Raw genomic sequence first — 27,633 nt, 5'->3', positions numbered from 1 at the left:
CCACATAAGCCTCCTCATCAAACATGTCGACACAGCCGTACCGACCCACCGCAAACATACAGGGAATGCTCTGACAGAGGACAGGACCCCACAAAGCCCTTTGGGGAGACAGAGAGAGAGTATGCCAGCACACACCAGAGCGCTATATAACACAGGGATCCCACTATAAATGAGTGTTTTCCCTTATAGCTGCTTTTTTATATATCATATATATATATTATCTATACTGCGCCTAAATTTAGTGCCCCCCCTCTCTTTTTTACCCTTCTGTAGTGTTCAGACTGCAGGGGAGAGCCAGGGAGCTTCCTTCCAGCGGAGCTGTGAGGGAAAAATGGCGCCAGTGTGCTGAGGGAGATGGCCCCGCCCCTTTTTTGGCGGACTTTCTCCCGCTTTTTCTGGAATACTGGCAGGGGTAATTTTACATCTATATAGCCTCTAGGACTATATATGATGTAGATTTGCCAGCCAAGGTGTCATATATTGCCCTCAGGGCGCCCCCCCAGCGCCCTGCACCCATCAGTGACCGGAGTGTGAGGTGTACATGAGGAGCAATGGCGCACAGCTGCAGTGCTGTGCGCTACCTTGGTTTGAAGACCGAAGTCTTCTGCCGCCGATTTTCCGGACCTCTTCGTGCTTCTGGCTCTGTAAGGGGGGCGGCGGCGCGGCTCCGGGAACGAACACCAAGGTCGGGTCCTGCGGTCGATCCCTCTGGAGCTAATGGTTTCCAGTAGCCTAAGAAGCCCAAACTACCACCTGTTAGGTAGGTTCGCTTCTTCTCCCCTTAGTCCCTCGCTGCAGTGAGTCTGTTGCCAGCAGATCTCACTGTAAAATAAAAAACTTAAAATATACTTTCTTTCTAGGAGCTCAGGAGAGCCCCTAGTGTGCATCCAGCTCAGCCGGGCACAAGATTCTGACTGAAGTCTGGAGGAGGGTCATAGTGGGAGGAGCCAGTGCACACCAGTTAGACCTAAAGCTTTCTTTATAGTTGTGCCCAGTCTCCTGCGGAGCCGCTATTCCCCATGGTCCTTACGGAGGCCCAGCATCCACTTAGGACGTCAGAGAAAATAAGAATTTACTTACCGATAATTCTATTTCTCATAGTCCGTAGTGGATGCTGGGACTCCGTAAGGACCATGGGGAATAGCGGCTCCGCAGGAGACTGGGCACAAAAGTAAAAGCTTGAACTAGCTGGTGTGCACTGGCTCCTCCCCCTATGACCCTCCTCCAAGCCTCAGTTAGGATACTGTGCCCGGACGAGCGTACATAATAAGGAAGGATATTGAATCCCGGGTAAGACTCATACCAGCCACACCAATCACACCGTACAACCTGTGATCTGAACCCAGTTAACAGTATGATAAACGAAGGAGCCTCTGAAAAGATGGCTCACAACAATAATAACCCGAATTTTGTAACAATAACTATATACAAGTATTGCAGACAATCCGCACTTGGGATGGGCGCCCAGCATCCACTACGGACTATGAGAAATAGAATTATCGGTAAGTAAATTCTTATTTTCTCTAACGTCCTAAGTGGATGCTGGGACTCCGTAAGGACCATGGGGATTATACCAAAGCTCCCAAACGGGCGGGAGAGTGCGGATGACTCTGCAGCACCGAATGAGAGAACTCCAGGTCCTCCTCAGCCAGGGTATCAAATTTGTAGAATTTAGCAAACGTGTTTGCCCCTGACCAAGTAGCTGCTCGGCAAAGTTGTAAAGCCGAGACCCCTCGGGCAGCCGCCCAAGATGAGCCCACCTTCCTTGTGGAATGGGCTTTTACAGATTTTGGCTGTGGCAGGCCTGCCACAGAATGTGCAAGCTGAATTGTACTACAAATCCAACGAGCAATCGTCTGCTTAGAAGCAGGAGCACCCAGCTTGTTGGGTGCATACAGGATAAACAGCGAGTCAGATTTCCTGACTCCAGCCGTCCTGGAAATATATATTTTCAGGGCCCTGACTACGTCCAGTAACTTGGAGTCCTCCAAGTCCCTAGTAGCCGCAGGCACCACAATAGGCTGGTTCACGTGAAACGCTGAAACCACCTTTGGGAGAAATTGAGGACGAGTCCTCAATTCTGCCCTATCCGTGTGAAAAATCAGGTAAGGGCTTTTATAAGATAAAGCCGACAATTCTGAGACACGCCTGGCTGAAGCCAGGGCTAACAGCATTACCACCTTCCATGTGAGATATTTTAAGTCCACAGTGGTGAGTGGTTCAAACCAATGTGATTTTAGGAACCCCAAAACCACATTGAGATCCCAAGGTGCCACCGGGGGCACAAAAGGAGGCTGTATATGCAGTACCCCTTTGACAAACGTCTGGACTTCAGGCACTGAAGCCAGTTCTTTTTGGAAGAAAATCGACAGGGCCGAAATTTGAACCTTAATGGACCCTAATTTTAGGCCCATAGACAGTCCTGTTTGCAGGAAATGTAGGAAGCGACCCAGTTGAAATTCCTCTGTAGGGGCCTCTTTGGCCTCACACCACGCAACATATTTTCGCCAAATGCGGTGATAATGTTTCGCGGTTACATCCTTCCTGGCCTTTATCAGGGTAGGGATGACTTCTTCTGGAATGCCTTTTTCCTTCAGGATCCGGCGTTCAACCGCCATGCCGTCAAACGCAGCCGCGGTATGGCTTGGAACAGACAAGGTCCCTGCTGGAGCAGGTCCCCCCTTAGAGGTAGAGGCCACGGGTCCTCCGTGAGCATCTCTTGAAGTTCCGCGTACCAAGTCCTGCTTGGCCAATCCGGAACCACGAGTATAGTTCTTACTCCTCTCCTTTTTATGATTCTCAGTACTTTTGGTATGAGAGGCAGAGGAGGGAACACATACCAGAGCGTCCACCGCTATTGCCTGAGGGTCCCTTGACCTGGCGCAATATCTGTCTAGTTTTTTGTTGAGACGGGACGCCATCATGTCCACCTTTGGTTTTTCCCAACGGTTTACCATCTCTTGGAAGACTTCTGGATGAAGTCCCCACTCCCCCGGGTGAAGGTCGTGTCTGCTGAGGAAGTCCGCTTCCCAGTTGTCCACTCCCGGAATGAACACTGCTGACAGTGCTACCACATGATTCTCCGCCCAGCGAAGAATCCTTGCAGCTTCTGCCATCGCCCTCCTGCTTCTCGTGCCGCCCTGTCTGTTTACGTGGGCGACTGACGTGATGTTGTCCGATTGGATCAATATCGCCTGACCCTGAAGCAGGGGTTTTGCTTGACTTAGGGCATTGTAAATGGCCCTTAGTTCCAGAATGTTTATATGAAGAGATGTTTCCATGCTTGACCACAAGCCCTGGAAATTTTGTCCCTGTGTGACTGCTCCCCAGCCTCTCAGGCTGGCATCTGTGGTCACCAGGATCCAATCCTGAATGCCAAATCTGCGGCCCTCTAGTAGATGAGCACTCTGCAGCCACCACAGAAGAGACACCCTTGTCCTTGGCGACAGGGTTATCCGCTGATGCATCTGAAGATGCGATCCGGACCATTTGTCCAGAAGATCCCACTGAAACGTTCTTGCATGGAATCTTCCGAATGGAATCGCTTCGTAAGAAGCCACCATTTTTCCCAGGACCCTCGTGCACTGATGCACTGACACCTGGCCTGGTTTTAGGAGATTCCTGACTAGCTCGGATAACTCCCTGGCCTTCTCCTCTGGGAGAAACACCTTTTTCTGGACTGTGTCCAGAATCATTCCTAGGAACAGGAGACGTGTCGTTGGAATCAGCTGCGATTTTGGAATATTTAGAATCCACCGGTGCTGACGTAACACTAACTGAGATAGTGCTACTCCGACTTCTAACTGTTCCCTGGACCTTGCCCTTATCAGGAGATCGTCCAAGTAAGGGATAATTAAAACGCCTTTTCTTCGAAGAAGAATCATCATTTCGGCCATTACCTTGGTAAAGACCCGAGGTGCCGTGGACAATCCAAACGGCAGCGTCTGAAACTGATAATGACAGTTTTGTACTACAAACCTGAGGTACCCTTGGTGAGAAGGGTAGATTGGGACGTGGAGATAAGCATCTTTGATGTCCAGAGACACCATATAGTCCCCTTCTTCCAGGTTTGCTATCACTGCTCTGAGTGACTCCATCTTGAATTTGAACCTTTTTATGTAAGTGTTCAAGGATTTTAGATTTAAAATTGGTCTCACCGAGCCGTCCGGCTTCGGTACCACAAACAGCGTGGAATAATACCCCTTTCCCTGTTGTAGGAGAGGTACCTTGATTATCACCTGCTGGGAATACAGCTTGTGAATGGCTTCCAAAACTGCCTCCCTGTCGGAGGGAGACTTTGGTAGAGCAGACTTCAGGAACCGGCGAGGGGGAGACGTCTCGAATTCCACTTTCTACCCCTGTGATACTACCTGCAGAATCCAGGGGTCCACTTGCGAGTGAGCCCACTGCGCGTTGAAATTTTTGAGACGGGCCCCCACCGTGTCCGAGTCCGCTTGTAAAGCCCCAGCGTCATGCTGAAGATTTGGCAGACGCAGAGGAGGGCTTCTGCACCTGGGAAGAGGCTGCCTGGTGCAGTCTTTTTCCTCTTCCTCTGCCCCGGGGCAGAAATGAGTGGCCTTTTGCCCGCCTGTACTTATGGGAACGAAAGGACTGAGTTTGAAAAGACGGTGTCTTTTTCTGCTGAGAGGTGACCTGGGGTAAAAAGGTGGACTTTCCGGCCGTTGCCGTGGCCACCAGGTCCGATAGACCGGCCCCAAATAACTCCTCCCCTTTAAACGGCAATACTTCCATATGTCGTTTGGAATCCGCATCCCCTGACCACTGTCGCGTCCATAACGCTCTTCTGGCAGAAATGGACATAGCACTCACTCTTGATGCCAGGGTGCAAATATCCCTCTGTGCATCACGCATATATAGTAATGCATCCTTCAAATGCTCTATAGTTAGTAATATACTGTCCCTATCGAGGGTATCAATATTTTCAGTCAGGGAATCCGACCACGCAACTCCAGCACTGCACATCCAGGCTGATGCGATTGCTGGTCGCAGTATAACACCAGTATGTGTGTATATACCCTTCAGGATATTTTCCAGCCTTCTATCCGCTGGTTCTTTGAGGGCGGCCGTATCAGGAGACGGTAACGCTACTTGTTTAGATAAACGTGTGAGCGCTTTATCTACTCTAGGGGGTGTTTCCCAACGCGCCCTAACCTCTGGCGGGAAAGGGTATAGTGCCAATAATTTATTAGAAATTAGCACTTTTTTATCGGGGGAAACCCACGCTTTATCACACACCTCATTTAATTCATCTGACTCAGGAAAAGCTACTGGTAGTTTTTTTCACTCCCCACATAATACCCTTCTTTGTGGTACTTGTAGTGTCAGAAATGTTCAATGCCTCCTTCATTGCCGTGATCATGTAACGTGTGGCCCTACTGGACATTACGTTTGTCTCCTCACCGTCGACACTGGACTCAGTATCCGTGTCTGGGTCTGTGTCGACCCACTGAGGTAACGGGCGTTTTATCGCCCCTGACGGTGTCTGAGACGCCTGGACAGGCACTAATTGATTTGTCGGCTGTCTCAAGTCGTCAACAGTTTTTTGTAAAGTGCTGACATTGTCACGTAGTTCTTTAAATACAACCATCCAGTCAGGTGTCGACTCCCTAGGGGGTGACATCACTAATACAGGCAATTGCTCTGCTTCCACATCATTTTCCTCATCATACATGTCGACACAATCGTACCGACACCCAGCACACACACACAGGGAATGCTCTGATAGAGGACAGGACCCCACTAGCCCTTTGGGGAGACAGAGGGAGAGTTTGCCAGCACACACCAGAGCGCTATATAGATATATATATATATATATATATATATATATAGGGATAACCTTATATAAGTGTTACTCCCTTTTATAGCTGCTGTTTATAATTTAGCTGCCAATAGTGCCCCCCCCTCTCTCGTTTTTACCCCGATTCTGTAGGGACTGCAGGGGAGAGTCAGGGAGCCGTCCTTCCAGCGGAACTGTGAGGGAAAATGGCGCTTGTGTGCTGAGGAGATAGGCTCCGCCCCTTCACGACGGCCTTATCTCCCGCTTTTTCTGGAAAACTGGCAGGGGTTAAATACATCCATATAGCCCAGGAGCTATATGTGATGTATTTCTTTTGCCATCCTAAGGTATTTCTGTTTTTATTGCGTCTCAGGGCGCTCCCCCCCAGCGCCCTGCACCCTCAGTGACCGGAGTGTGAAGTGTGCTGAGAGCAATGGCGCACAGCTGCAGTGCTGTGCGCTACCTTAGTTGAAGACAGGAACGTCTTCTGCCGCCGATTTCACCGGACCTCTTCGTTCTTCTGGCTCTGTAAGGGGGGCGGCGGCGCGGCTCCGGGACCCATCCAGGCTGAACCTGTGATCGTCCCTCTGGAGCTAATGTCCAGTAGCCTAAGAAACCCAATCCACTCTGCACGCAGGTGAGTTCGTTTCTTCTCCCCTTAGTCCCACGATGCAGTGAGCCTGTTGCCAGCAGGACTCACTGAAAATAAAAAACCTAAAATAAACTTTTACTCTAAGCAGCTCAGGAGAGCCACCTAGCATGCACCCTTCTCGTTCGGGCACAAAAATCTAACTGAGGCTTGGAGGAGGGTCATAGGGGGGAGGAGCCAGTGCACACCAGCTAGTTCAAGCTTTTACTTTTGTGCCCAGTCTCTTGCGGAGCCGCTATTCCCCATGGTCCTTACGGAGTCCCAGCATCCACTTAGGACGTTAGAGAAATGGTGAAATACTGTTTATTCTAGACAGTATCCACCACTATAAGCGTAAAAGCAGCGTACCACATGGGGAGGTGTACAGAGCACGCCTAAGATCACGTTACGTACTACTTCCAGGTACCTGGACATGTAGATAAAGTGCTGGTGCTTTGAATCCTCCCAGATGTTATGACACTGTCCACTGTTTGTCCCCAATGGCCACCAATGCAATTCAACTCTAAGGAAAATATCCAATTGTTATATTGTGTCTGATCTCCCATCTAAAGTGATGGGAAATCGCGACCCACAGGGGACAGGAGGTGCAAGCTGAAATGCTGGCGCAGGCAGCCTATCACGCCCGAATGGAGCAACAATTTAATTGCTCCACTGGGCGCCATCTAGTGACCTCAACAAGAAAACAATTGACTCTCGCTCTTAGAGTCTTTTTCCAGGTGTATGGACTTGGTGGATTGGCTTCCTATTTATACCCAACTGGTTCTCACACAAATTGACTTTACTCAAAAAAAAATAAAAAAAAATAAGGCATGCATAGGTCGGCTTTTATCATTTATCTACATAGTTTTTTGCGTTCCGGTGTGGATTGCACACCAATACCTACAGTATTCTGCAATTCTCATATATTCAGATGGTGCATGACCATTGCAGACTTCCTATTAGTTCCATCTCTGGAACACAGGAGGTACCTGGAAGTAGAAGTTGCCACTTTAGGAAGCAGAGAGTGATATAAGGTAGAACATTTAAAAGAAAAGATAAAGGCTTCTAAAGACTCAAACAGACTATTTTATTTCTAATATACCAAAGACTATTTGTTAATTAAACACTGATTAAATAGAAATAGGTGGTTCTTTTGTACCTTACAGTATCCCTATTTGTACATTATTTTAAATTGTATATGCTGTTTCCCAGGAGCAGGTGACCTCCTTAGTGGTTGATTAGCTGCCCCAGTAGTTTCAAGAGCGAAGTTCCTAATTTTGTTTGTATACATGCTGCAAGGTGATGTCATTCCCTGCTGGACTATTGTTTTATGCCAGCAGTTGCATGGTATTTAGAAAGATGACCAGGTCACCCAGCACTGAAATAACTTGATTAGCATAAGAAAGTTCATTGCATGAGCCATCTAGGATCTTCGGGGGGAAGAACAGGATGGGAAAGAAGTGGCTACAGGCCACTCATCAGTAAGTACAATAGTTGAAGTAACACATTAATTATAGTAAACATACCTTTGACAACGATTTGAGGGCTCGTACAGCATCCCTTCGGTCATCAAGCAAAGTAGATGAGGCAACTCTGTCACACAGTTTCTGGATCTGGGGAGGAGGAGGTAAACAAAGAAACTCTGATCACAAACTGATAGGAACACAAATGCATACATGCCTAACAACTACACAAATGTCTGCAAATGCTACTAAAAAAAACTAGCACTGAGAAACATTTGTAGATCACAGAGAATGATTTCTCAAAATGTAGTACAAATACAGTATATTTATGTGAGAGAAAGTTGGAAAGGGTGAGGGAGAGGATTAGCAGACAATTAAGCAGGCCAAATATTACTGCCCACATGGATGGGGTGAGGAACAAAGGCTCGATAATCGTGTATGGAGCTTACCCCCCCCTCACTGCCTGCAATTGGCTGAACACTTGGGAGCATTGGACAGTCTTGATATCCAAATAACCCAGACTGATTTTTTTAGCTATTGCCAGGCTGTGAAAGATTACTGTCCATGTCCATATACTGACCAATACACATTCAGAAAAGAAATTTCACAGGCCGATCTGAACAAACATTGTTCGGCGTATGCGCAGCTTTACATATACCACAGGGGACCTATTAGCTAAATATTACATAATTTCCACATTTTGGTGCAGATACGGAGTTGAACGCACGCCCCTGGCATACTCAGAGACAAAGATTACACAAGTACAGGCAATGCAGAGTCCTACCCAATGCAGTAACAACTCCACTGAAAGGGTGTTTTTCATAGGCAATCTTCAGGGACTCACAATCTATGCAGAGTTGCAGATACACACAGAAAGCTGTGTCACATGTAATCTTTTACACCAAAGATAGGTAGATGCAATTGCGCTCTTATAGTGATGACAGGCATCAAGCCAAGCGTATGTGAAGATGTTTGTCAGACCGAAGAGATGTGTACAACTATTTATACAGGCGGAAATACCCTTTTAGTTATGTGCATGCAGAGCAGCCGACCAGCATTCAGCTTAGCCCCTTTATATCTATATAAAGTCCATCTAGATTGGTCATTTAATATAAGTAGTCTCTATTTCCACTTACATCCTAAGTACAGCCATGGGAGTGTCATCTCTAGCGATCATACCGTGAATCTGTATTATGTAACAAAATATATAGTGTGGTGAAGCTGATCACTTTAAATAAGAAAGAGTGGTTGACAGAGTAAAGAATCAAAGTTGATAAAGAAAGGGTGGGTGAAGGTGTAAATGGATAAGCTGTATAAATTGTTCAGAAACTCCCTAAAGGAAGAAGGACAAAAAAAAACCATAAAACTAAAGTAACAAAACAAAAGCACTATAAGGAAAGTCACTTTTAAAGTAGAATTTGCAAAATCCATTAAACTAATACAACCCAGTCAGTTTGCATGTCAGCGGATTGCTGACTCTTACCATACAGTATGTACCAGACAGAACTAATAAGACATATACAAAATAAAAAAAAATGAAGGCTGAAACATGTATGTGAATTAGGGGATCCAATAACTAGGTCGACCACTATTGGTCGACAGTAACTAGGTTGACAGGGCCTCTAGGTCGACATGTTCTAGGTCAACTGGTCAAAAGGTCGACATAAGTTTTTCACAATTTTTTTCTTTTTTTGACCTTTTTCATACTTAACGATCCACGCGGACTACGATTGGGAATAGTAACTGAGCCATGCGAGGGGACGCGGTGCACTAATTGGGGTTCCCGGTCAACGTATGGAGAAAACGACACCAAAAAAATAGGAATTTAATACCTACCGGTAATTCCTTTTCTCGTAGTCCGGTAATTCCTTTTCTCATAGTCCGTAGTTGATACTGGGGATCTGTACTTTAGTACCATGGGGTATAGATCAGGTGCACGGAAGCCTGGCACTTTAAAAACCTTTAGTGTGTGTATGGTTCCTCCCCTCTATGCCCTTCCTACCTGACTCAGTCTAGGAAACTGTGTCCGAGGAGACGGACATACCACGAGAGAAGAAAACAGGTACAACAGCGGTGAGGCCCTAAGCCAACACACAACAATAACCAAAAAAGAAGGGCGCTAACGAGAACAGAGGATAGCAACACCAACCAAACCAGGATAGCAAACTATTCCAACAACATAAGGAGACCGCAACAGCGGGCCAACCAAACACCTACTCAGGTAAGCAGGAATCGAAGCACTGAGGCGGGCGCCCAGGATCCACTACGGACTACCGGTAGGTATTAAAACGAGATTTATGGTAAGAACTTAAATCTCTTTCTGTGAGGTACAATGGGTTCCACAGGGAATGACATTGGGGTGTAGAGTAGGATCTTGATCCGAGGCACCAACAGGCTCAAAGCTTTGACCTTCTTCCCAGAATGCCTAGCGCCGCCTCCTCTATAACCCCGCCTCCGTGCACAGGAGCTCAGTTTTTGTTAACCAGTCCAATGCAGAAGCAGGCAAAAGAGATGATAACTGTTAGTAGCCACATACACCACATTCTCACAACAGGAGAAAGTGTCAGCGGCTAATGCCATACCAACCCACAGAAGCTGAGTGCGTCAGGGTGGGCGCACTGTGGAGCCCAGTGTACCTCGTAGAAAAAGAGATTTAACAACGGTAAGTTCTTACCATAAATCTCCTTTTCTGCTGCGGGGTACACTGGGCTCCACAGAGAATGACATTGGGGATGTCCTAAAGCAGTTCCTTATGGGAGGGGACGCACTGTAGCGGGCACAAGAACCCGGCGTCCAAAGGAAGCATCCTGGGAGGCGAAAGTATCGAAGGCATAGAACCTTATGAACGTGTTCACTGAGGACCACGTAGCCGCCTTGCACAATTGTTCAATGGCCGCACCACGGCGGGCCACCCAAGAAGGTCCAAACGACCGAGTAGAATGGGCCTTTATGGTAGCAGGAGCTGGAATGCCAGCCTGTATATAAGCATGTGCAATCACCATTCCAATCCATCTGGCTAGGGTCTGCTTGTGAGCAGGCCAGCCAAGTTTGGTTTTCACAAACAGAACAAAGAGAGAATCAGACTTCCTAATGGAGGAAGTTCTCTTCACGTAGATATGGAGAGCCCGTACCACATCCAAAGACCGCTCTTTGGAAGACAATTCAGGAGAGGCAAAGGCCGGAATCACAATCACCTGATTAAGGTGAAAAGAAGACGCCACCTTAGGTAAATACCCGGGACGTGTTCTAAGAACCGCCCAATCATGGTGAAAAATCAGATATGGTGACCTACACCTAGCAGAGGCAATAGCCAGCAGAAACAAAACCTTAAGGGAAAGCCACTTAAGGTCTGCAGATTCAAGGGGCTCAAACGGAGACTCTTGTAACGCCTTTAGAACCACCGACAAGTCCCAAGGAGCCACAGGCGGGACATAAGGAGGTTGAATCCGCAATACACCCTGAGTGAACGTATGAACATCAGGTAAAGACGCAATTTTTCTCTGGAACCAAACCGACAAAGCAGAAATATGAACCTTGATGGAGGCCAGACGAAGGCCCAAATCCAGGACCTGTTGTAGAAAGGCCAAAAGTTTGGCCGTACTAAACTTGTAAGCGTCATGATTGTTAGATGCATACCAAGCAAAGTAAGAATTCCAGACCCCATGGTAAATCCGAGCAGAAGCCGGTTTCCGGGCCTTCAACATAGTTTGAATGACCGCCTCAGAAAAACCTTTGGCCCTCAAGACGGAAGCTTCAAGAGCCATGCCGTCAAAGCCAACCGGGATAAATCCTGATATACACAGGGGCCCTGAACGAGGAGATCTGGGGCACTGTGGAAGTAGAGGGGGACGCTCTATCGAGAGACCCTGAAGGTCTGAGAACCAATGCCGTAGGATTCCTCCTTCTTGCTTGAACTTCCTTATTACTCTGGGCAGGAGTGACAACGGAGGGAACACGTATGGCAGCTGAAAGTTCCATAGAATTGCCAGTGTGTCCATGAATGCTGCTAGAGGATCCCTTGTCCTTGCTCCGAAGACCGGAACCTTGTGATTGTGTCGAGACGCCATCAGGTCCACATCTGGAAGGCCCCACCTGTTGAAACACTTCTGGATAGAGGCTCCACTCTCCGGCATGTACATCCTGACGACTGAGAAAGTCGCTTCCCAGTTTAGGACCCTCGGAATGAATACTGCCGATATGGCTGGCAGATGGCGTTCCGCCCACTGAAGAATCCTTGATACTTCACTCATTGCCATGCGGCTTCAAGTGCCGCCTTGATGATTGATGTAACATAGAAACATATGTATGCCACTGTGGTGGGTTTGTCAGACTGTACTTGAACAGGTCAGTTCCGTATTAATTGCTGGGCCAAGTTCAGAGCATTGAACACCGCCCGCAGTTCCAGAATGTTTATCGGGAGGAGAGACTCCTCCTTGGTCCACCGACCCTGAAGGGAGTGTTGCTCCAACACCGTGACCCAACCTCTCAGACTGGCATCTGTCGTCAGAAGGAACCAGTTTGAGATCCAGAAGGGACGACCCCCTGCTCAATCGTTGGTCCTGAAGCCACCAGCTCAGTGACAGACGGACCTCCGGAGACAAGGAGATCATTTGAGACCTGATCCGGTGAGGCAGGGCGTCCCACTTGCAAAGAATCAACTTCTGCAAAGGGCGGGAATGGAATTGAGCGTACTCCACCATGTTGAAAGCCATGGGACCTAGCACTTGCATTGCCAAATGTATCGACACTTGTGGACGAGATAGGAAGCATCGAATCCTGTCCTGAAGCTTCAGGACTTTCTCCTGAGACAAGAACAACAACTGGTTGTGAGTGTCCAACAACACCCCCAGGTGCACCATGCTCTGAGCAGGTACCAGGGAAGATTTCTTCCAGTTGATGAGCCACCCGTGGGCTTGCAGAAACTGGATAGTCAGATCCAGATGGCGTAGGAGAATTTCTGGGGAATTTGCCAGGATCAACAAGTCGTCCAGGTACGGTAGAATCCTGACCCCTTGATGGCGGAGTACAGCCGTCATTACCGCCATGCCCTTGGTGAAGACTCGCGGAGCCGTGGTCAAACCAAAAGGTAACGCCCGAAATTAGTAATGGAGGTTGCCAACTGCAAACCTCAGGTACTGCTGATGCGACACTGTGATGGGAATATGCAGGTAAGCATCCTGTATGTCCAGGGAGACCATATAATCCCCAGGTTCCAAGGCCAGAGCAATAGAGCGAAAAGTTTCCATGCATAACTTGAAGACCCTCATAAATTTGTTCAAGGACTTGAGGTTGAGAATGGGCCGGGAGAACCCATTCGGTTTCGGGACTAGGAACAGCGGAGAATAGAACCCCTAGCCTCTCTGAGCCAGAGGCACCTGTACTACCACTCCTGTGTCCAGGAGGGACTGTAACACCGAATGAAGAGTTATAGCCTTCACCTGATCCGTAGGGACATCTGTCAGGCAAAATTGATGAGGGGGGCGATTCTTGAAGGATACGGCGTAACCTCGAGTCACGACTTCAGGCATCGGAAGTGGTCCTCAACCATTCCTGGGTATACCGTAGAAGTCGGCCCCCCCACCCTGGGATCCCCCAGAGGGAGGCCCGCCCCATCATGCGGCAGGCTTGTCAGTTTTGGAAGCAGGCTGACGGGTAGACCAGGCCCATTTGGGTTTGGGCTTATTGGGTTTGGAAGTGCGAACCTGTTTCGGGTATGCCTGACCTTTTGCTTTCCCTGAAGGACGAAAGGAGCGAAATGGAGTACTTTTAGCCTTCTGCTCCGAAGAAGCAGTACTAGGTAGACATGCTGTTTTAGCAGAGGCTAAGTCAACCACTATCTTGTTGAGGGCTTCTCAGAAAAGAATGTCTCCCTTAAAAGGGAGTCCCTCCAGGGTTTTCTTAGAGTCCAGATCCACGGACCAGGACCGTAACCAGAGAATCCGGCGAGCCAAAATGGACGTAGTAGAAGCATTGGCTGCCAGAATACCGGCATCAGAAGCCGCCTTCTTAATGTAATGAGAAGCTGTGACAATATAAGAAAGACATTGTCTAGCATGATCAGAAGCGTTGGAAGGCAATTCCGCCTCCAGCTCCTGAGCCCACGCTTCAACAGCCTCTGCAGCCCATGTTGCTGCAATGGTGGGCCTATGCGCAGCACCAGTTAGGGTGTAAATCGCCTTTAAACAACCCTCCACATACTTATCCGTGACGGTAGTTACCGGCAGAGCTGAGGATACCACCAGCACTGCCACCTGCGAATCCACTGGCGGAGGTGTCACACAATTTTTACTTCGCTCCGCAGCGAGGGGGTAGCAAGCCAGCATCTTCTTGTGAGGTGTGAATTTCTTTCCTGGATTTTCCCAGGACTCCTGACGTATGTCAACCAAATGGTTAGAATGAGGTAAAACTTGTTTAACCACTTTCTGACGTTTAAACCTGTCCGGTTTCTTAGGAGCAGAATCAGGCTCCGGATCATCAGTTATTTGAAGAATGGTCCTGATAGCCTCCAACAAATCAGGAACATCCACCTGTGAAACAGAATCCCCATCAGAAGCGTTGAGATCAGAATCTGTGGGGTCAGTATAAACACCATCCTCATCAGACGAGGAGTCTGGGACGTTGGTGGATTGTGAGGAAGTAATGGCCCACTTAGAGGACCCCTTGGTCTTAAGCGGGTGAGGGTTATAGGCCCTACACACATGCCGATTTTTTGAAAGATATGAACGATCTCGTTTATAAATGAACGAGAACTCGTTCATATCTTTCAGTGTGGAGGCTCCAGCGATGAACGATGCGCGGCCCCGCGCTCGTTCATCGCTGGTCCCCCGTCGGCTGTGCATGCAGGCCAATATGTACGATCTCGTCCATATTTGCCTGCACGTCTATGGAGCCGGGTGACGGGGGGAGTGAAGAAACTTCACTCCCCCCGTCACTGCCCCCCCGCCGCCGGGTCGCCCGTCGGCCGTCGGGCACCTCGGCGGCACATCGCCATATGTGTAGGGCCCTTTAGACTTCTGAGTAGTCAGTGATTGGTTCAATTGCTGTAACTGAGCGGACAGTTGATCTGCCCATGGCGGGTTAACCGCAGGGACCATAAGCAATTATACCGGCACAGGAGGTTCAATAGGGGGCGTTAGTCTAGTTACCAGTGTATTCAATAGCGTGGAGAAGGTAGCCCAAGGTGGGTCATTATGAACCCCCGTTGCTACAGTCCCACTTGGGGGTAAGGATCCCGAGAACCTGAACCCTCAGCTGCTATGTTTTCTTCAAATGTGTCTGCAGCATCACCACCACCACGCAATGTGGGATCAGCTCCAGCACCATTGCCCTTTGTAGCTGACATATTCAAAAGCTCAATGCAGGGCAACCCAGTACAATATCAGCAGCACAATACCTTACAAGAACCCCCTGTGCAGTGTAACAGCACAAACAAGGAATTCAAGAGGTGTATGGTGACTAAAAATCACAGAGAAAAATACACACTGAGTATATCCTGTGAACTACCTATATTAAATTATAAACCTGACGCACTTAGCCCCCTCAGGTTATAGAATATAGGGATAGCAATCTGAGTGAGATACACGAAATGGAGGTCACACAGCAGCTATATGCACACACACAGAGTCACATTGTACAATGCAGAAATTATGACATGCAATAAAACTGCACTGGACTAGCAATTCAGAGTAGTACTATGTATAGCTATACACAATAGATATAACAATGCACAGTAAAGACTGGATGTATATCATAGTGTTCACTCTAGCCTTCTTTCACGGGGCGCTGCGCCCTGCCCCTTTTCTGAGTGGCAGAATGCGCCCTGCCCGTTTGTGCCCGCCCTGCTGATTACTAAAGGACTGCCTACTCACCGCCGCGCCGGGTGCGCCGTCACTGCCCCCTGCTCCTCATCGCCGCTCTGTCACATCGCGCCGTCACTGCCCCCTGCTCCTCCCCGCCGCTCTGTCCCGCCGCGCTGTCACTGTCCCCTGCAGCTGCCTTAGGCTTGTCGCGCTGGCTGAAGGGGATATGGTAAGCTAAGGAGGGCTGGGTTTGCTTCTCCCGCCGAGGCAAACCCAGCCCTCCCTCCTCTGTGTGCATGGATCAGTGTGGTGGCCATTTTCAACCAGCTCCGCGGTGTGTGAGGGGGGACCAGCGCGATCAACTCCCGCAGCATCAGCCCCCAGTAAGTAAAATTGGCACAAAAAAAGCAGAGATCAAAAATGTGCCCTACCTGGTGCAGTGTGTCTCAGTGCTCTCTACCTGGTGCAAAGTTTTTCAGTGCTCTCTACCTGGTGCAGTGTGTCTCAGTGCTCTCTACCTGGTGCAATGTGTCTCAGTGCTCTCTACCTGGTGCAATGTGTCTCAGTGCTCTCTACCTGGTGCAATGTGTCTCAGTGCTCTCTACCTGGTGCAATGTGTCTCAGTGCTCTCTTCCTGGTGCAATGTGTCTCAGTGCTCTCTTCCTGGTGCAATGTGTCTCAGTGCTCTCTACCTGGTGCAATGTGTCTCAGTGCTCTCTACCTGGTGCAATGTGTCTCAGTGCTCTCTACCTGGTGCAATGTGTCTCAGTGCTCTCTACCTGGTGCAATGTGTCTCAGTGCTCTCTACCTGGTGCAATGTGTCTCAGTGCTCTCTACCTGGTGCAATGTGTCTCAGTGCTCTCTACCTGGTGCAATGTGTATAACGTGCTCTCTACCTGGTGCAATGTGTATAACGTGCTCTCTACCTGGTGCAATGTTTCTCAGTGCTCTCTACCTGGTGCAATGTTTCTCAGTGCTCTCTACCTGGTGCAATGTTTCTCAGTGCTCTCTACCTGGTGCAATGTTTCTCAGTGCTCTCTACCTGGTGCAATGTTTCTCAGTGCTCTCTACCTGGTGCAATGTTTCTCAGTGCTCTCTACCTGGTGCAATGTTTCTCAGTGCTCTCTATCTGGTGCATTGTGTATAACGTGCTCTGCCTGGCGCAAAGTGTAGAATGTGCTCTATCTGGCGCAATATGTTAAACATGCTCTACCTGTCGCAGTGTGTATAGGAGGTTCTACCTGGTGCAGTGGGTATTAGCTGCACTACTCTGTGGTGTAATGTGAATTGCCACTATTATGTGGCCGTGCCCCTTCCCCACGAAAAACAACGCCCCTAAATTTTTGCAGCGCGCCTTCGGCGCACACGGTCCATTCTTTGTCATTTCAGAATGGGAGGACCAAGCATTATAGTATGTACCTAATTTTGCCCTTCTAACTGAAAAATGTGCCCTCCCGAATGAAAAATGTGCCCTCCCCGTGATCAGCACCCTGCCCTAAAAAATCCTAGAGTGAACACTATATCACAGGGTACTTGTACTATATAACCCTGACTAAATGCACTCTTTCTTAACTAACACTGTCAGCAGACATGTAGAATTCTCAAGTGTCCTGTAAAATGCACAGCGCTGACATGCAGGCGGCTTTACAGAGGAGTATTTGCCCAAACAGTCCCAGGATCAGCTCAGCTTGTCCTAATGGCGCCCAAACGCTGACAGGGAGTAAGGGAGAGAGAGATATGCAGTTCCAGGGCGGCAACATTTACTCTAAATGGCACCCTGGGGCTGGGGGAGGAGCTACAGCTCAAAGCCTTATCGCCCTGCTGGACTTCACCACCGGGTACTGTGGTCTTATATAAACGGTTTATGAGGGAAAAGCGACCTGTGCCCTTGCCCTGGTGGTCTAGTAGGGTCCCTGTACTACCACAGTGTCCATGTCAGTGCGCGCGGGATCGCGATTTACAGCGGGTCCCGCCGGGGGGACCCATTTACCTCCTCCAGGAGAACAGCGGTCGTGTGCGTGACTAATTGGAAGAAAATCGGAGCCTCCGCTGTAGGTACCGGGCAACCAGGGCGCGGGAGTGTACAACACCGCTAGGGGAGGTGATGGAGCTGCAGCAGGAGATGTCTTACTGACATCTAACACAGACAGTGTCTCTGCTGCAGCCCTTGAATTCTTCATTTTTCTTTTAAAAGCTTCTTCTCATAGCCCCCGTTGTATGCCTGCTTACTGAATGGCACCAACTACAAAACGGAGCTCCTGTGCACGGAGGCGGGGTTATAGAGGAGGCGGCGCTAGGCATTCTGGGAAGAAGGTCAAAGCTTTGAGCCTGTTGGTGCCTCGGATCGAAATCCTACTCTACACCCCAATGTCATTCCCTGTGGAGCCCAGTGTACCCCGCAGCAGAAATTCCTATTTATCCGGCAGAGTCCACAGGATAACAATGGAATATGATGGACCCTCCCGCCTGCAGGAAAATTATGAATTCCACGGGAGAAACCTTTCTACTTTCACACCAGGAAACATACTTTTTCCAGAAACGATGATAATGTTTAGACGTAACCATCTTCCTGGCCTGGACCATGGTGGAAATAACCCGGGAGGGAAGACCTTTTCTTGCTAGAATCTCCCTCCCAACTTCCAAGCCATCAAACGTAGCCGCTGTAAGTCTGGATAGACGAACAGACCTTATTGAACAAGATCCTTTTGAAGTTGTCCACTCCTGGAATGAATATGGCTAAGATGGCGCTTTCGTTGGCCGCCCAGACGAGTATTCTTGACAGTTCTCGCATCGCTACTCTGCTTCTTGCTCCCACTTGTCGGTTTATGTACGCCACCGCCATGGCGTTGTCCGATTGAACCTGGATCGCCTGATCCTTTAGGAGATGGGAAGCTTGCAGAAAAGCATCGAAAATTGCCCTGAGTTCCAGGATGTTTATCGGCAGAACAGATTCCTGAACTGACCATATCCGCTGGAACTGGGCCTCTTGGGTCACAGCCCCCCAACCCCGGAGGCTGGCATCCGTTGTGAGTAGAATTTACGAGTGGATATTGAAACTACTGCCTTCTACCAGGTGAGGAAGAGGAACTTGTAGCCACCATAATAAAGAAATCCGGGCTTTTGGAGATAAAGTCGCTTCCTGATGCATGTGAAGGTGAGACCCTGACCATTTGTCCAGCAGATCCAGCTGAAATGGCAGGGCATGAAATCTGCCATATTGGATTGCCTCGTAAGCAGCAACCATCCTGCCCAGCAAGCGTATGAAAAGATGTATGGATACCTTGAGAGGACGAAGCACTGAGCGGACCATAGCCTGGATAGCCAAGGCCTTGTACATCGGAAGAAACACCTTTTGAGACACTGTATCCAGTATCATTCCCAGGAACTGAAGACGTTGGGTCGGTTCCAGGTGAGATCTCTGGAAATTTAGGATTCACCCATGATCCGCAAGCAGGCGAGTCGTCAGATCGATGCTGTGCAATAGACGCTCCCTGGACATAGCCTTAATCAGGAGATCATCCAAGTAGGGGACTATGTCGACTCCCATCATGCGCAGTTGCTGCATCATCTCCGCCATGATTTTGGTGAAGACCCTCGGAGCTGTAGACAGGTCAAAGGGCTAAGCCTGAAACTGGAAATGGTCGTCCAAGATGGCGAACCTGATGTAAGCCTGATGAGGGGGTCACACGGGAATGTGTGGGTCAGCATCCTTGACATCTAGGGATACCAGGAATTCCCCCTCCGCCAGACCGGACACCATTGCCCGCAGGGATTCCGTCTTTAACTTGAACACTCGCAGATACAGGTTTAGAGACTTCAGGTTTAAGATGGGTCGCACCGAACCGTCTGGTTTTGGAACGACAAAAAGACTGGAATAAAAAGCCCTGTTGTGTAACGGAGAAGGTACCGTAACCACCACCCCTGTCCGCAAAAGTTTTTGAATGGCCTCTTGCAAGGTAACTTTTGCTGCGGGCAAAACTGGTAAGCCCGATTTGAAAAATCTTTGAGGAGGAAGTGCTTGAAATTCCAGCCGGTATCCCTGGGAAATGAGATCCCTCACCCAAGGATCCCGGCAGTGTTGAAGGCGAGCACCTACCTGAAAGTCGCCTTGCTGCTGGGGCCAACCGTCACGCGGAAGTCTTAGTGGCAGGGGACCCGGTGGTCTGGTCCGGGGAGGCAGCAGTTGCAGGTTTACGGGACTTACCACGAGATCCTCTCAGAGTGGCCCCTAACTCTAAACCTTGACACATGAAAGGACTGCAAGGCGGGTCCTGTGCAACAACATATAGCAGAGTGGCGCAGCCGACGGCAAATAGGTAGACTTACCCGCCGTTGCCTGGGAGATCTATTTATTTAATTCGTCCCCAAACAATGCATCACCTGTAGGGATACGGTCGTTAGGTCGACACAGCTTAGGTCGACAGTCATTAGGTTGACATGTACTAGGTCGACAAGTCAAAAGGTCGACAACAAGTTTTCACTTTTTTTTCCATTTTTTGGACTTTTTCATACTTGAAGATCCCTGTGGACTACAATTGGGAATGGTAACCTGTGCCGAAAGCAGCAAGGCATCTTGCCCGAAGCATGGCGGGCGAAGCGAGCCATGCGAGGGGACACGGTGCACTAATTGGGGTTCCCCGTCACTTTACGAAGAAAACAACACCAAGAAAAGTCTAAAAACCCATGTCAACCTTTTGACCTGTCGACCTAATGACCATGTCGACCTATTTCCCCTGTCGACCTTCCATGGTCGACCTAAGTTGAGTCGACCCAATGACCCATACCCTGTAAAGGGAAGATTTTCTACAACCTTTTTGGAATCAGCGTCCGCTGACCATTGACGTAACCACAGAGCTCTGCGTGCCGAAACTGCCATAGCCGCAGTGCGGCCATTTATCTTACACAATTCCTTTATAGCCTCGCTCATAAAATTTGCAGCCTCCTGTATGTGTTGTAGCAGAGTAATGACCTCATCCTGGGTCAAATTGTCTAATCCATTAATAATATTAAATCGGACCACTTGACTACTGCCCTGGAAATCCACCTACAAACTATTGTGGGGCACTGTGCTACGCCCACTGCCGTATACTGTATATTGCCTTGAGAGTGGTCTCAATCTTACGGTCAGCAGGGTCTTTAAGGGATATAGCCCCTGGCACCGGCAGTACCAATTTCTAAGACAGTCTGGACACAGACGTATCGACTGACAGGAGGTTTTCCCATACCATTCTGTCCTCAGCTGGGAGGGGAAAAGTAGATTAAAAACCTCTGAGGAATTTTACATTTCTTGTTAGGGTTTATCCATGCCTCCCTGGACAGGGAGTTTAATTCTTTAGACACAGGAAATGTGGCTGATGTCTTGGATCTAACATTAAAGTACAACTACTCCTAATCTGGCTCTGCTTCCTGATCTGGTATGTGAAGAACCTCTCTTACAGCATAAATGAGGGGTGTCCTCATCCATATCATCATCATCATCATCATCATCATCCACATCAGGCTGATCAGAATCAGACTGGAGCACCTGTGGCATTAAGCATTTCTGTGAAACCAACAGAGGGGACGGAGAAGCCTTTCTGGTATCTGCTGCTTTAGCCATACAATCAATAGACTGTTTTAACACCTGTCTCTCCTTTTTAGCTTCAGATAATTCTGAATTCACATTGTGAATCATGCTTTTAAAAGTATCTAGCCAGACAGGTGCCTGTGAACTGTGTCCCTGTGGAGATAAGGAGCACTGTTCACACATGAGGGACCCCGCTAAAGAAGGGGTAGAGTTACAAGAAGCACACATAACCATTTCAACAGGCATAATGTACAAAACTGTAATACAGCACAGCTTACTGAAAAAACACCCCCACACAGACCTAGAGAGACCCTGGAGTGACACTGAGAAACGGAGACCAGATCACAGAACACAGCAGCTCAGTGTGTGAAATGATGTGTATCACCTAATAGATGTCCAGCGGCGCTACCGCTGATGTGCTTCCCCCCTCCCCACCCCCCACTATGACCCCATGGTACCAGTACAGAGTCTGCAACAGCGTGGGTCCGTGGAGGGGCAGTGTGCATGCAGCCTTGATGATACGCAGCAGCAAGAAATGGCGCCTTCCCGCCTCTGGGCCAGCTTTCCGGGAAGCAATCCCACAAATGTTTATACTGGCTGAAGTATTAAAAACAGTTCACACAAAGCCTAATGAACGTGAGCACTGTGGAGCCTGATTAAGTGTAGTCCGCAGCGGGCACCGCAGCTTGTGGTCCGTGACCGCCGCCTGACATGCCGCCAAACCGCACCGGGGACCTGCGAACCGGAACCCCGGTGATGACACTCACAGCACCTGATGATCTTCGGCACCTGTTAGAGGGTGCCGGCTAACAGCTGGCGTGGGCACACACAGTATTGGTGTGTGAAACAGCACCTCAGTGTCCTGTCAGCTGGAATTACGGACTATTAACCCTCAGGAGGTTGGTTCGGTCCCCGCCCTAAGTCCCACGAAGCAGGCAGACTGATTGCCAACCAGTATTACCTGAAAATAAATAATTAAAATAAAAAATAAAAGGAAATTATCTGGAGCTTTAGAGAAATGCACCCAGCTCCTTGGGCACATATTTCTAAACATAGTCTGGTAGGAGGGGCATAGAGGGGAGGACCCAGCACACACATACACACACTAAGCACACACATACACACACTAAAGGTTTTTAAAGTGCCAGGCCCAAGTGGACCCGATCTATAACCCATGGTACTAAAGTACAGATCCCCAGTATCCTCTAGGATGTAAGAGGGGGGGGGAAAATCACGTCGACCTACACCATGTCGACCTACAGCCCCTGTCGACCAATAGTGGTCGACCTAGTTACTGTCAACCTTGCATACAACACCCATGAATTAGATGCATAGTACGGAAGCTTGTGATGATGGCTGTTTTGTATGCTTCAAAATGCTCATGCAGAAAGTGAAAATATTCAGCTTGGAAATGGAATGAACCTGATTTCAGACCATAAAAACATTCAGAATTTATGACAGGCTCTTGTTTTGTTACTCATTATACACACAATCAAATCTTTTACACAGAAGGCTTGAAAATAAATTCAAAACTTGTTTAAATAAAGGGAAGTAACTCTATACATGTCATTCCAAATGGCAAAACACATGTTCTTCAACCTTCTGAAGTCTGATTCCTACAACAGCTGCAAGAACAATAAGGAATCCATAACTGTTGGGAAAGGCCTGCCCAGAACATGCTTCCATTTATAAAGTACAACTCACTGGAGAATTAGCTTGCAATAGAAAGTCCAGCAATAACAAGAGATCTTGTACTATTGTAACAAATTGTTTTACTTATCGAGACACCTTTAAGCTGGATACAAACCAAGGGCAGGATGCAATGAAGTCCCAGATCGTCAGAGGTCAGGGTGCCGGCCGATATCAGACGTTTTTTTAAAGGGGCAATCTCTTACAAGGCATGGTTTTGTCTTGGAAGAGACAGCCCCTTTAAAAAAAACCTCATAGATCGGCCGGCATACAGCACCACAGGCGATCTCGGACTTCATTGCATACTGCCATATACAATAAATCTGTCCAAGCTTTCTGGTTCGAATGACAATCTGGTAATGTCCGATAGCAAATGACTATTGACCATTTACTCCCAAACACTGGAAAACATACAAATATGGTCATTCAGACAAATTGGTTAAATCTGTTTGATTTCACCAATTTATCTGACAGCCCATTTATATTTTCAGGCTTTTGGGCACAAATGGTTTTAATTTGCTCCCAGAAATTACCAGATTTTCATACCAACCAGCCAGACTGGACAGATCATCTAATGCAGGGCTGGCCAAACCGGTCCTCGAGATCTACCAACAAACAGTTCATGTTTTCCAGGCCTCCTGGAGATCTGTAGAATTGTCAGTTAGGAATGAATGCAGCACATCTTAATTAGTAATGACTACACCTGTGCACCAGCTAGGTGGTCTGGAAAATGTGTACTGTTGGTAGATCTCGAGGACTGGTTTGGCCAGCCCTGATCTAATGCATTTATTCCTAGCGTACTCAAGGAAATTTAGAAGCAGCCACTTAAATCATGCAGCATTTTGCGTCTATAAAACAGTCCTTATGCTGGGCATAAGCGACCCAGCACCAACGATGAACGAGCGCGGGGCAGCACATCGTTCATCATTGGTGCCTACACACTGAAAGATATGAACGAGTTCTCGTTCATTAACGTTCATATCGTTTAGTGGTATCGGCAAGTGTGTAGGGCCCTTAGGATTATAAGTCACATCGGGCTGCAGTTGACTGACATTTCATCTGCTCCTTCACTTGGGAGTAACAGGAAATATATCTTCCCCAGGGGGGGAACCATGATATAGTGTGGCCATACATTGTGAGATAGCGCACAGTACTGAGGGAGATGTACTAAGCCACAGAAAGAGAGATAAAGTACCAACAAAACACATGACAGGAGAAGATTGGTAACTTATCGCTCTCCAAAGCTTAGTACATCTGCCTGTGATACAGTATCTGAGGTGTGTGAGGCTGTCAGATAAAATGTTTGCCAGTCTGACCCAGTGTACGCTTTCTCCAAGTCATTATTTTGTTTAATTAGTGGTATTCTTATTCCCACAAATGTCACAAGCAACTTTCTATTACCCATTTCACACTGACAGAAGTTTTATTACCAGGTTATAGCACATGAACGCGCATCAACCCGGGAATTTGCTCAGTATGAAAGGGTACTGAAAGAATATCCTGGGTCAAGTGTCGACCCAGGATGCGGTGCAGTGTGAACGGGTAAGCCGGGTCAAGGCGACCCGGCACCCATTCTCTGCATAGAAGGGGTGGTGATTTCAGACGTCAGCGATGACATCACCAACCCGGCAATATGTCGAGTCGGGCCGAAAGTCACCGGGGAAGCACCCGTGTACACATTCCGGGTGCGACACGGCTATTCTCAATCTGAAAGGGGTATTATTGAATGGTTACTCTGATTGACAGAAACAAGCACATCCGAAATATGTAGCAATGTCTGAGCGACTCATCTCTGACACTAATTATAATCACACCCTGCAACTCTGCTACCAAAGACCTGTGACAAATGTATACATCCCAATTATGCACCTAATAAAAGGTGGTTTGCACTGATCACTGAGATTCCGCCTTTATACTTTACGTTGCAGTATAAAAAAAGGGCTTAATTCCAAAAAAGGATTGCTATATAGTCATCATATCTCATCATCGGTATACCGAGCTGGCGGCTGACAGTATGAGGACCTAGAGCAGATATACTGATGCCAGCACTGTGCGAGGCTGTGTAGGTACTGGCGGCTTCTGTCACTTACAGTCTCGGCTCCAGATGGCTGCAACCCGGAGCTCGGCTGACCTCCCATCACTCCCCTAAGGAAATTCATGGTGGTGACGGCGGTGGTTGCAGTTGTTAGAGGCTCAGGCAGGGAGCAGATGACGGAGCAGGCCCCGGTGCTGGGGACGCGGCGGGGAGAGGGAGGGGGACACGCACTGACTGTACACTGTAAATTGTACACACGGCAGAGGTGTGATGACGTGTGCACAGAGGAATGGAAACCCGGAAGCGGCGCTGCGGGGGTGCGCATGCGCTGACGACGTAAAATTGACGTGAAGGAGGCGTGGATGGTGTCACGCTACGTGACCAGACCGTGGGCGCGGCTTCAACAGGGTCATTCCTGGGTCACCTGATCCACTGCTGGCGGAACTGTCTCGCTCTTCCAGTATTAGATGGTTGTGCGGTCGGTTGTGTTTATGTTGCCTTCGTGCAAAGGACGTGACAAAACGAGTGGGCATGAGAGAACTTCCGCCCTTACAGCTCCTAAATGTTTTCATCGTTCTCCGATCGTCTGGGGTATTTTTTTTTTTCTATGCAGCATTGGACCTTCGCGGGCTCGGTGTCTCGCTTTGCTCGCCACACTTTTCTATTCCAAATAGATTGTGACATGGACCCAGGGGGTTATGGGAAAGGTCCTCTGCACGAAGAGAATGTAGACGCTACCTCATACCTCCCTCATACCTCAGCGGGACAGTCCCGATATTCGGACCCTGTCCCGCTGTCCAACCCGCGGGCAGCAGTGTCCCGCGGGTGGGGGGGCAGTTGGGGGGGAGGCTTTGATCACCCTCTGCTCTGCAAAGCAGCCGGTGATCACTGAATACATGCTGTGCGCACGCGCACAGCATGTATTCAGAGCTAGGAGGGGAGCGGGGGCTGCCCAGCTGCTCGGGGAGCGCTGGGCACGCCCCCAAAAGGCAAAAAAATGGGCCTTTTGGCGAGGCCACGCCCATCGCGAGTGAGGCCACACCCCCTTACAGCCAAAAGTTGGGAGGTATGCTACCTTGTGGCGGTCATGTGCTCGTCTTCCCGTATCGTTTAATTTGTTAAATGTCTAGTTTAAATCCTAATTTCCTGGAAAAAAAATGTAAGGAATTGTCCTTGTGAATGTTCTTGAAAATTGAATTATTGTACTTATTGTGTTTTTTGTAGTTTTTGATGTGCTGAAGTCACGTTATGATAAAAGTGGTATCCTATTACCCGCGATGAAGCACGGGAGCGGAAAACTGGGGGTTTTCACTATTTTCCCTTATGTTTCACAGATAAAAATTTTTATGGGGTATCCAATTAGAGCTCCCATAAAAAAAATATTTTTTCATGCGAAAACACAGGTTCAGTTAAACCAGTTTTTGCTGCCGAGGACCCAAAAAGCCAGCGCTTATTGGGGGTTTTGGTTTCGTCTGCCTGAGACAGGTAAAACAAAATCCCAATAAGTTGCAGCGACCCTCCAGTCAGTGATCTCCAAGCGCCGCCTCTTCTCTATGCAGTGAACGGATTCCAGGTCGCATCGACTTGACTGCATTGCGACCCGGGTCCTTCCCAGGACCAACCCTGCAATATCCATTTTCCACTGTTGCAATAACCTGGGTTATTGCAAGTAGGGAAGCCAATCCCGGGCTATTTTTTCAATCCCGGGTATCGGCATTGAAAAATAACCAATCCGCTTTTAACTATGTGGCCGCCCCCTCGACTTGACCTACCCCGCACACATAACTCACCATATACCGGGTGGGGAACATCCTCTGCGGCAGCATCTGAGCGTCCTGTGCACGCTTAATGTTGATCCCTCAATCCCCATCCCGCCCGTTTTTGGCCATAAATCCCAGATCCCGCCGATCCCGGGATTGCCCACCATAATTGCTAGGTTAACCAAAGTTGTGGCTCAGTGTAAAAAGGTCCTTGAAAAATACCCCAGGTCGAGTGATCAGAGAATCGGGTTGGATCCAGGTAATGGTACAGTTTCAACAGCTCGACCCTGGTTATATGACCCAGATTATGCTTAAAAGCTGCTGATTGGCTGTGTATTCAGAGGTCTGCATCAAGGGAGTGTCTGTGATACCCCTTTCACACCACACAAATAACCCGGTATTGACCCGGCATATTGCCGGGTCGACACAGGTCAGCGTGCGGTGTGAAAGGGGCATAGCCAAAATCCTGGGTCGCCTGACCCGGCAATTCAACCCGGGAATAAACCAGTGTTATTCCCAAGTTGAATACCGGGTCCATGGCAGCGTAAACGGGCTCTTGGGTCGATGCGACCCGGGACCCGTTCACTACAACAGAGAGAGAAGGCGCGGAGATGATCTCATCTCCCAGTGCCGCCTCCACCCCCGCTGCCGGCTCCATTTCCCCGTCGCTATGGCAACCCACCTGGCATATTGCCAGGTCAGGGAAGCCAGCTGCAGCGACCAATTCCCGGATCCCACCTGGGAAGGACCCGTTTCCAATTCCCGGGTGGGATCCGGCATTGGCAGTGTGAAAGGGGTATGAGTAACATGCAGGCCAGACCCAGGTTCAGTGTAATTGGGCCCTGCACATGCGCCCACATCCTTTTAGTAATTTTTGCAGTTGGAACGTGTATTGC

The 27,633-nt window shown here is 48.7% G+C and overlaps 1 protein-coding gene across 4 annotated transcripts in view; it reads right to left on the bottom strand.

Annotated features, from left to right (window-relative positions):
- Positions 1 to 25,496, bottom strand: part of USO1 (USO1 vesicle transport factor) — a 285,018-nt gene extending 259,522 nt beyond the window's left edge. Inside the window, exons 1-2 of one of the 4 annotated variants that reach the window (XM_063916925.1) lie at positions 25,033 to 25,496; positions 7,952 to 8,038 (exon numbers count right to left, since the gene is read on the bottom strand). In XM_063916925.1, the coding sequence (XP_063772995.1) occupies positions 7,952 to 8,038; positions 25,033 to 25,302 (357 nt within the window). In that variant the 5' untranslated portion in view covers positions 25,303 to 25,496. The remainder of the gene's footprint in view (positions 1 to 7,951; positions 8,039 to 25,032) is intronic. The other 3 variants (XM_063916933.1, XM_063916940.1, XM_063916949.1) reach the window with 3 other exon arrangements.
- Between the last annotated feature and the right edge of the window lie 2,137 nt (positions 25,497 to 27,633).

Source organism: Pseudophryne corroboree, chromosome 1 (genome assembly GCF_028390025.1).
Source record: "Pseudophryne corroboree isolate aPseCor3 chromosome 1, aPseCor3.hap2, whole genome shotgun sequence".
Classification (NCBI taxonomy): Eukaryota; Metazoa; Chordata; class Amphibia; order Anura; family Myobatrachidae; genus Pseudophryne; species Pseudophryne corroboree.
Note: the sequence above shows the minus strand (reverse complement) of the source record. Positions and strands in the feature narration are given on the sequence as shown.